Consider the following 11502-nt stretch of genomic DNA (forward strand, 5'->3'; position numbering starts at 1 on the left):
TTAGAACAAATATAAGGACATTAGATTTAGGAGACTTTATCTCCAAAAAATCTTATTTTAATACTCTGTGCATATCTACTGGGAGAAATATATTTTTAGAATTCCTTGGTGATAATGTTCTTTAACTTTTGATTAGTGTCCAAAGGAAAATATCTTCAATGATTTGTAAACTAAATTTTGGCATTTAAAAAAATGTCATTTTCATCTATGTAACATCAAATTAATCATGCTCAGAAAAATTTCAGGGCATGTAAATTTTAAAGGATAGTTGAGGCAAGTGAGGTCAAAATGGTATAAATAGAGAATAAAACTTGAAGGAAAAGGAAGTATAGCCGTGGATGGAGAAATATAACAATATTAATATTATATTAGGCATACGGTTTCATTTAAATAAAGTTCAGGCCATAAATTTATGATGAAAATTTATTTGAGAAACATTTCTTGACGAAGTTCTTAAAAGAATCCTTTACCTGCTGGTTTCTTAAGGAGTAAATAAATGGATTTAGCATTGGGGCAACAGAGGTATTGAGCACTGCTATACCCTTGGTCAAAGCCACTCCTTCTTTTGCTGAAGTTTTGACATACATGAAAATGCAACTTCCATAAGAAATAGAGACAACAATCATGTGTGAGGAACAAGTGGAAAAGGCCTTTTTCCTTTGCTCAGCAGAGGGGATTCTCAGAATCATTTTAAGGATGAATACATAGGAAAGAATCACTAATGTTAAGGTTAACATAAGCGTGAATACCGCCAGGAAGAAGGCCAGGAGCTCTAGGAAGGCTGTGTCTGTGCAGGAGATCAGTAGCATTGGAGAAGAGTCACAGGTAAAGTGGTCAATGATGTTGGAGTCACAGAAATCCAGTTGAAGTCCCATGATCACAGGTGGGAAGATAATGAGAAATCCAGTCAGCCAAGAACTAATTACAAGCAGGTTGCAGATTCTGCTATTCATTATTACTGTGTAGTGCAGTGGTTTACAGATAGCCACATACCGATCATAGGACATAGCAGTCAAAAGGAAAAATTCTCTTGAACCAAGGAGAATGAGGAAAAATACCTGGGCCATGCAAGAATTATAAGAAATGGTCATATCCCTTGTTGCAATGCTGACCAGGAATCTAGGAATAGAAACTGTTGTAAATAAGATTTCTAGGAAAGCGAAATTCCTAAGGAAAAAATACATGGGGGTTTTGAGGTGTGAATCTATCAAAGTAAGGGTGATAATTGTCGTGTTTCCAGCTATACTCAGGATATATGTGAAAAATAGAAATATAAAAATTAAAACATTTAACTCTGGGTCATCTGTTAATCCCAGGAGAATGAACTCTTTTACAGATGTTTGGTTTTTCATTTCTTATTGTTAACTTCTTCCACATCTGTAAATGCAAACAGAAAACCATGATTTAGTGAGTACAGGATTACTTTTTTAAAAAATCACCTCTGCCGGCTTAAGAAATACTGTATTTAATATAATGAGCCAATAAATTAGCCACCAAGTTTTACTGAAAATATATGTGAGCCAGGACAAAGAAAGTTATACTTAGTATCTGCTTTGTAGATCACTAGCCATTTAATATTAACTGAGTCACTTGATAGGTCTAATAAACACATCTGTACAAGAAAAATATATTTGCCCAGCTGGTATGACTCAGTGGTTGAGCATTGACCCATGAACCAGGAGGTCACAATTTGATTCTCAGTCAGGCCACTTGCCGTGGTTGTGGGCTCGATCTCCAGAAAGGGGTGTGCAAGAGACAGCTGATCACTGATTCTCTTTCATCATTGATGTCTCTCTCTCTTTCTCTCTCTCTTTCTCTCTCTCTCTCTCTCTCTCCCTCCCCCTTCCTCTTTGAAATCAATAAAAACATATTTAAAAGAAATAAAAACATTCTTATCAAATGTATTTTACTTTCTCTTAAAAATTTGTTCCTATGTGTATAAAAATTAAGTATAAAATGCAAAATACTATGTTAGTTTTATTAGACTATTTTACCAATGACCACATGTTCTAATCATTCTTTGAAAATGAAACATTTTAAAGTTTAGTTTTTTAGAGAGTTTTTTCTTTATGAATTAAATAATAACCTACTGCTTTTGAGAAGGGATTCGAACAGCCAAAGTTAAGGGATCTAAGTTATAAGCTGATTAGAAAAAGGAAAAAAATAAATGAGGTGAGAAGTGAAAAAAATTCTTACAATAATATAATCCCATGTGGTAACAATTTGATTGCTGAAACCCAAACACTCTGTTGCTTTACTTTAATTGTCAGTGTTTGATGCTTATGTTGGAGCATTTCATAGATTTCACAGCTTGTTTCTGCCTTTGATTTTATTATGTAATAACATACTTATATAGTGTGTTGGTGGAACTTGGCGAGATGATCCTGGCTGCATAGAGTGAGATGGAACATATGGAAGAATAAGTCCAGTACAAAACTGTTCTTGAAGTAAGGAGGCCCTGATGGAAAGATGACATAGTCCCAGTTGCTGGTAAAAGGTGCTACATCCAGACTGTAAGCAAAGTATTCAAGAAGTCTTGCAACTTGTGATCAAGGAAACTGATGAACAAAAATAGATCCAGAGACAGAGAAGAATGGAACAGAGTGTTAAACCCAGAGGGAAGGCATGGAGGGGGGTGTTAAGAGATCAACAGAAGGATTTGTATGCATGCATAGAAGCATAACCAATAGACACAGACACTAGTGGGCTGAGGGTATGTTCTGGGGCCTGGGAGGGGCTGGAGTAAGGTCAGTGGGGGAGGGGGAGGAGGAGACATATGTAATACTTTAAACAATGAAGAATTAAAAAAAAAAAAAAAAGAAAGAGTTGGTGACATTATGGCTAAAGCTCTTTGGGTAGTTTCAAGTAGTTAATCTATATTAAGTCTGAAAGACTGAAAATAGAGCCTTGTATTAAATTTTGAACTGATGACTCAACAGAATCAGAGGCTATATTTTCTTGGAATGTGGGTAACACCATCTAAAAAACTAAATATATAAAAGAAAAAGAAAAATGTGGGATCAGGAAAACATTTAGCAGTGAAATTGGTAGAGTTGAGAAAGTTCTATATTGTGCTGGTTAATTAAGTAAAGCTCTTAGTTCATAAGAAGAGGGCTCAAAAACATGAGTTAAAATGAAGAAATAACAACTATGGAAAAGAAGTGAGTTTCATGGCACACAAGTAAAAGTTGTGAGAAAGAAAATTCTCACAATATAAAGAACTATCTCCAGTTGCACAATCCAAAGCCAGGTATTTAATTAGCTCTAGTTTTCCAAAATTTACATAAAAATAACATTTTAACCTGAAATGCTAGAAAAATCTTACTTGGTCTTAGTAACTTTAGTAAAAGGAAGATGGATTATAATATATATTTTTTACCTTCTTTACCTTCAAGCAGGAACCCTGGTTTTCTAACGATTGTTTTGGAAACAGTGGTTTTATGTTATTTTTTTTCCTCAAAATATTCACAGGGGATTCTTGCAAAGAAATGGAATTAACATGTCACTAGAGAGGAATGCTACTGATGAATACACTCTAAATTGAGTTGAATAACTTTAATTAGGTATCCTTGGGAAATTATTATTTTGTAAACATTAAACATCAGAGAGGTGTATAGTACAAACAACAATGAGGAGTTTACATCCAGCACCTTAGACTGCTTGGCCACGCCATCAAAACCAAAGCCTGGTAAGGATCACACACACAGAAACCCTAAGAGACCAGTTCCTCTGATGAACACAGATGCAAAAATAATAAACAAAATACTAGTAAATCGAATGCAATAAAACATTAAAGAATACATCACGATCAAATGGGGTTCACTGCAGGGGCACCAGGGTGGTTCAGTGGACTCAAATCAATCAATGTAATATACCACGTTAACAAGATAAAGGAAAAAATATTATGATCTTATCAATGGGTGCAACATCCATTTATGATTAAAACACTCAAGAACATGGGCATAGAAGGAAAGTGCCTCAACTTAATAAAGGTCATAAATGACAAACCCTCAGCTAATATATACTCAAAGGTGAAAAAGTGAAAGCTTCCTCTAAGGAACAAGACAAGGAGGTACACTTTCCCACTCTTATTCAGCAGAGTCTTGGAAATCCTAGCCAGAGCAATAAAGTAAGAGAAAAAATAAAAGGCATCCAAATTGAAAAAGAAGTTAAAGTGTCACCTTTTGCAGATGACATGATTTTATATAGAAAACCCTAAACATGCCACAAAAAAACTATTAGAAACAGTAAACAAATACAGTAAAGCTTCAGGATACAAAGTCAATGTACAGAAATCCAATGTATTCCTGTACAGTAACAATGAGATTTCAAAAAACAAACAGAAAAAGCAATTCATTTTACAATTGCACAAAAAACCGATAAAAATACATAGAAATAAAGGGTGTGAAATACCTCTATGTTGACTTCTTCAGAGCATTATTAAAAGAGATTGAAAAAGACACAATGAAATGCAAAGATATTCCATGCTCATGGATTGGAAGAACCAACATAGTTTAAAAGAGTCATATTACCCAAAGCAATATATGGATTTAATGTGTTTCCCATCAGAGTCCCAATAGCATTAAAAGAAAGATAACAAAAAAATCATCAGATTTGTCTTGAACCACAAAAGACCCCAAATAGTCAAAGCAATCCTGAGAAAAAAGAATAAAGTCAGAGGTATTACATTCCTTCACTTCAATTACAATAATCAAGATAGCATGGTATTGGCAGAAAGCCACACAGACCAATGTAACAGAATTGAGAGACCCCAAATAAACCTATTTGTATATGGACAAATAATTATTTAAATATATTTTGATTGATTTCAGATAAGAAAGTAGAGGGCGAGAAAGAGAGAAACATCAATGATGAGAGAATCATTGATTGGTTGCCTCCTGCATTCTCCCTACTGGCGATCCTGCCCACAACCTGGGCATGTTCCCTGACCAGGAATCAAACCATGACCTCTTGGTTCATAGGTCTATGCAAGTGAGCCATGCCAGCCAGCCAAATGTTATTTTATTTTTACTGAAATAAATGCCAAGGCAATATAATCCAGTTATATGTAAACTTGTGAAGAAGCAGAAAATAGCAAGAGCAAAAGGCCACAAGGATAAAAAATGACCTACCTAAATATTTCATTTGTTAGTAAAAGTATATTGAATGTACATTGTAGGCACGATATAATTAGTAGATAGGCACTACCTCAAAATACAGTAAAAACGGTAAGACTAATATCTACATATATAATGAGCCAGGGTCATAACATCCAAAACAACTGAAGGCTCCGCAGAACACCAGGCTGCATGCACAGCAGGTGGGTGAACTGCTGCTCTCTCTGAGAGAGAGAAGTGGGGATGATCAGTGGCGGCAGTGGCTGCTGGTGAGGCCCGGAGAGAGAAGCAGGGTGATCAGACCCTGCTTCTCTCTCTGGGCCTTGCCAGCAGCCAAGAATCTCTCTCTCTCTCCCAGAGGTCAGCAGTTCAACCCCTCGCCAGTAGTCTGGGGCGGCTGCTGATCAGCCCCTTCTCTATGATCAGGCCCGGAGACTAGCCAGATATGCTGACTGGCATAGAAACCGACCAATCAGAACCAAATCTGGGTGAATTATGAGGAGCCAATGGCTGCCTAGGAGGCAGGGCTTTTGGCACTCACTGTCATAGAAACCGACCAATCAGAACCAAATCTAGGTGAATTGCAAGGAGCCAATGGCTGCCTAGGAGGCAGAGCTTTTGATGCTGACTGGCATAGAAACCAACAAATCAGAACCAAATCTGGGTGAAGTGTGAGGAGCCAATAGCTGCCTAGGAGGTGGAGCTTTTGACACTGACTTGCATAGAAACCGACCAATCAGAACCTACTCTGGGTGAACTGTGAAGGCAGAACCTAAGGTGCGGGCTGAGGAGGGGTATTAAGGGCAACAACTGTTTGGTTTAAGTGATTCAATTTTTTAATGACCGGTTTGGAGTAGAGTGCATATGGCTGGCTATTAGTCCAGATATAGGGATTATGTGTTTTTGTCTGCCAAGAGCATCTCGTCCTGCTGAAAAAGGCTCCCCCCTCCCCCATTTAAGCAATCCTATTCTATATAATCTATCTATACTAATAAAAGGGTAATATGCTAATTAGACTGGGTCGACTGGCCACCTTCCAGATGTCCGACTTCCTTCTGGACAAAGCCATGGTCGTGGGGGCTAAGGTGGAGGCATTTAGAGGTGATCAGGTCGGCAGGGGAGGGCAATTGAGGGCAAGATCAGGCCAGCAGGGGAGGGCATTTGGGAGTGAGATCAGGCTGGCAGGGGAGGGCAGTTGGGGGCGACCAGGCCAGCAGGGGAGGGTAGTTGGGGGTGAGATCAGGTCTGCAGGGGACAGCAGTTGGGGACAAGATCAGGCCAGCAGGGGAGGGCACTTAGGGGTGATCAGGCAGACAGAGAGGTTAGGGGCAATCAGGCTGGCAGGGAGACAAGGTAGGGATGATCAGGCCAGTAGTGGGGTAAGGTAGAGGTGATCAGGCTAGCAGGGGGGCAAGGTAGGGGTGATCAGGCCAGTGGGGAGGCAAGGTAGGGGTGATCAGGCTGAAAGAAAGAAGGGCTAGGGGCGATCAGGCAGGCAGGCAGGTGAGTGGTTAGGGACCAGTTCCAGATTGTGAAAGGGATTGGGCCTAAACCAGCAGTCGGACATCCCCCAAAGGGTCCCAGATTGGAGAGAGTGCAGACCAGGCTGAGGAACCCCCACTCTGCACGAATTTCATGCATCTGGCCTCTAGTATAAAGATAAAAATGATGAGATTGGTTTACCTGAAAAATCTCATTAAGTACTGATTCTTTCACATTAAAAAAAAATGAAGCAAGCAAGGTTAAACTACTATTTTATTATTTTTATCTAATTTTTCCCACTAGCCAATTGGAATCTGGTACATCTTATTTTCAGTATGTTTTCTATAGATGCCAAAGTTGAATTCTCTTTGTCCTTAGAATTATATATTTGTATTTTCTGGACTTACATTTTTGGTGAATGATACAAAAGAAAATTTTCACAACACATCAGCAAACAGAATCCTTGCAGAATTCATAGGAAGTGAATATTTTCAGTACTTTTTGTTGTTTTTATTCAAAGTGATTGCTAAATAATTCATTCTATTCTGAATGTGTGACTACAGATTAGACAAATTAAATTCAAAAATAGAGAAAATTTTGTGTAACTCCTGATTAAAAATTCAATATATATATTTGAAGTGTTTGAATTTGTGGATTGGAATAGTACCATGACCAATAATTATCAAAAGTTTTTATTGAAAAATTGCCTTTGTGTTTAGTAAAGAATTGCCTACTTTAATATTACTGAATGTAAAATATTTCTTGCAATGATAAAACTATTCTTTATTTTTTTTTTTTTTTTTTTTGTTTTTTTAAATATATTTTATTGATATTTTTTTTTACAGAGAGGAAGGGAGAGGGATAGAGAGCTAGAAACATCGATGAGAGAGAAACATCGATCAGCTGCCTCCTGCACACCCCCCACTGGGGATGTGCCCGCAACCAAGGTACATGCCCTTGACCGGAATCGAACCCGGGACCGTTCAGTCCGCAGGCTGACGCTCTATCCACTGAGCCAAACCGGTTTCGGCGATAAAACTATTCTTTAAATTGGAAATGACAAAACTATTTAGTAAGTTAATTATAATTTCCATGTAAAAGTTTCAACTTGAAATTTACATATTAATTTTGAAATTTATATAGTGTAAGAATTTATTAAAACTTCCTTCCATTGAAAGTTCTATTTGCCAGTACCAAGGAACCCAAGGCTAAACAGAAATATATTATCAGAAAATAACCATTAAAAGACTAGAGGCCTGGTGCATGTATTCGTGCACTGGTGGGGTCCCTAGTCCTGGCCTGCAGGGATTGGTCCAAAACTGGCTCTTGACATCCCTTGAGGGGTTCTGGATTGTGAGAGGGCGGTTCTTGGGTGAAGCACCTGGGATCAGGCTCCCCCCTCTCTGGTTCCAGGTACATCACCTGAGAATTGCAGTTGCCAAGTCACTGCAACTCAGCAGCTCCTGCATTGAGCACCTGCCCCCTGATGGTCAGTGCGCATGATAGCTAACAGTCAGAGCGTCATAGCTACTGGTCAGACGGTCGAATGATTGGATGGTAGCCTAGGCTGTTATATATATAGATTAGTTACAAAAAGTCCTTTTAATAATGCAAACATCATTAAGACAATCTGATGAGAAAAAGCATGGCATTTTATTGCTTTAAATTCAATTTATTGAATTCTAGCTTCATAATTCTCTCTTTATCTGGATTAATTTTTAAGAAAAAATATAATTGCTATGATGCACAAACCCCTACAGACTTACATATAAATATAAATACACATACAAATATCAATGATTTAATAATCGGTTTCCCATGTGCAATGTAAGCTTAGTGAATGTAGGAGCTGTGAGTACACCGGTCTCAAAGCCTAGTGCACTATATGGCATGGAGTAGTGCTCATTATGTTTATTAAATAAATAAATGCCAACTCTGGCTAGAATTATGGTATCTTTAATTTTTAAAAATATTTATTTTATCATCTCTCAATAATAGTCAATAATTTTTTGAAAATTTTTATGTATTTTGTTAATGTAAACAATAAGCCGATTCACTACTTGCAAGGCAATACTTTCTATATTTTAATTGAGGGTACCAATAGTTCATTAAATTACCATTTTCAACTCAATCTGGTAATATTTATCTTTAATAACTATTACACATTGTTCATCATAGTTTAACATTATATGTCTCTATCTTTATCTATCATCTATTTTTAAATCTAAATTTGTAATTATATCTTGCGTATACAATCTGTTTTTCCAATAGACATGCATTATCTCTTCTTTTCCATTGCTTATTTTCTATCCTATAATAATACTAAGATCCCACATTTTGGACTTTTCATAATTTGTTTTCCAGATATGTTAAATTCTTTTTCATCATTAAAAATTGTTTTGAATTTTGATAGAGTTTTTTTATGTTTGTTCTATTAACACAACTTTTGATTCAACATCAGATTTTTGGACTTTTATTTATTTGACCTGTAATTCCATTTTAGTTCATTTTTTGCCGAACTTTCTTGTTACCAATCTTTCTTTTAAGCCTTTAAAATATGTGTTCATTGCAAGATTTTTCATCATTTTGTATATCTACAAGAATTCTATCCTTACACAGATAGAGACTTCAGAGGAAATGTTAATTTTTACTCACTTATTTATGCATTTATTTATGAATGTCTTGTTATTAAGGTAGAGTCTCATTTATTTTCCTCCCGGAGACTTAAGAGATTGTATAGCCTTAAGACATTCTTATAGCCCATCAAAACTTTTCTGTTTTAAGTTGAGCCCATTTATTTGTGTTTGTTATTTTTTATGGACTTCTATAAGCAAAATTCTGAACTAAAGAATATAGATCTTCTACCTAAATGTGAAGCATAAAGACTTATAATTTCCATTAACTGGTGACTTCATGTATCCATGCAATTAAATACTATAGAGCAGTGGTCGGCAAACTCATTAGTCAACAGAGCGGCAAACCGCGGCTTACGAGCTGCAGTTTGCCGACCACTGCTACAGAGCAAAAGAGGAATAATCCAATTATACATACAAATATATGAATGAATCTCAAAAACATTTTGCAAAGTGAAAAAAAATGAAGCTCAAAAGATAGATACTATATGATTCCTTTTCTATGACATCAACAAACAACACACACACACACACACACACACACACACACACACACACACACGCCACAGCTGAGAGTGCTTACCCAGAGGTCACAGGCTGTGGGCAACCAAGGGTTCAAATTCAGCAGGGGGGCCTCATGACAGGCGGGCAAAGACGGAAGTGGGCACCTAATCTGGGGGCTGGAAGTGCGCATGTGATCAGGGTCTGGCCTCCTGCTGGCCGGAAGTGCCCACCTGATCAGTGTTTGGGGTCCATAATAGGCCGGAAGTGGGCAACTCATCTGGGGGCCAGAAGTAGGCATGTGATCAAGTTCGGGCCTCCTGATGGCCGCAAGTGGGCACCTAATCAGAGGATGGGGCCCGTGATGGCCATAAGTGGGCACCTGAACACAGGGTAGGGCCTGTGATGGCCAGAAGTGGGCATCTGATCAGGGGCACAACCACTTGATGGCCTGAAGTTGGCAAGTGATCTCTGGGCGTGGCCTCATGAACATTTGGGAGTGGGGCTGAGTTCCCACCTGAAGTCTGCACCCCTCTGTCTAAGGGGTCAACACACTTCCCCTCCTAGACTGGGTTGAGGATCCTGGGGCTACAGGTAAGACCTGGCATCTAGTAACAGGCTGGGCCCAGGCTTAGGTTGTTCCTGGAGTTGTAGAGGAGCTCTGAGTGTGCTGTTCACTAAATGGGTTTTCCAGGGGATGAGGAGTTGGGGTGGCATCAGGAACTTGTCCCAGGTGGCAACTGGCCAGAGCCCCATCTCAGAGAGCGAATGGGGCTAGTCAGCCGTGTGTAGACCTCGAATCAGTTTCTTCATGAGGTAAGACAAAATCTGCCAGGGGAGGCAGGCGGGCAAAGCTGCACCCAGGGAAAATTCTGGTACTTTGGAATCTAAGCCACAGGGGGGAGGTGAGGTGGGGTGTTCTCCACACAAGGCACTTGGCCCACTACAGGGGGACTCTGCCAATGTTACCAGCTGGGAGGGAGGCAGGGACAAAGAGAGCAAGTGCCCAGAGGCACTGGTATACATTAAAGAAACCTGTCTCCCGGGGGTGAAGGAAGGGTTTGGTAAGAGGGATGTGCCTCATCAGGGCAAATGGCCACAGATGAGGGGCTTACCCAGAGGTCACAGGTAAAGGATTTACAGGCTGTGGGCAACCAAGGGTACCAATTCGGGGTGGGGTAGGTCCTCTTGATAGGCCGGAATTGGACACCTGAACTTGGGGTCTTAAGTGGGCATGTGATCCAGGTGGGCCTTCTGATGGCCACAAGTGGGCCCCTGATTAGGGTACAGGGTCCGTGATGGCTGGAAGTGGGCACTTGATCTTTGGGCTGGGCCCATTATGACTAGAAGTGGGAAGATGATCTGGGGGCAGGGCCTCGTGAACATTCGAGAGTGGGGCTGAGTTCCCACCTGATGTCTGCATCCCCCTATCCAAGGGGTCAACACACTTCCACTCCCAGACTGGTTTGAGGACCCTGGGCTGCAGGCAAGATTTGGCATCTAGTGACAGGCTGGGGCCCAGGCTTAGCTGGTCCCTGGAGCTGCAGTGGAACTTGGAATGTGCTGTTTGCCAAATGGCTTTTTCAGGGGATGAGAGATGTGGCTGAGGAGGTGGGGTGGCATCAGGAACTTGTCCCAGATGGCTCCCTGGCACAGCCTCATCTCAGCGAGCCAACGGAGCTAGTTAGCAGGTTTGTAGACCCCGAAGCAATGTCTTTTTGAGTTAAAACAAAATCTGCCAGGGGAGGCAGGCAGGCAAAGCCAGACAC

The 11502-nt window shown here is 39.7% G+C and overlaps 1 protein-coding gene across 1 annotated transcript; it reads right to left on the bottom strand.

Annotated features, from left to right (window-relative positions):
- Nucleotides 1–410: 410 nt before the first annotated feature.
- LOC308245255 (olfactory receptor 6C65-like) lies at nucleotides 411–1352 on the bottom strand (the record flags this gene model as incomplete). Its single annotated transcript, XM_080662214.1, has 1 exon — nucleotides 411–1352. One exon carries the CDS (start codon nucleotides 1350–1352, stop codon nucleotides 411–413), a length of 942 nt encoding a protein of 313 aa, XP_080518340.1.
- Nucleotides 1353–11502: the final 10150 nt, after the last annotated feature.

The sequence above is a fragment of the Plecotus auritus genome, assembly GCF_963455305.1.
Source record: "Plecotus auritus genome assembly, chromosome: 3".
In the NCBI taxonomy this organism is placed as follows: domain Eukaryota; kingdom Metazoa; phylum Chordata; class Mammalia; order Chiroptera; family Vespertilionidae; genus Plecotus; species Plecotus auritus.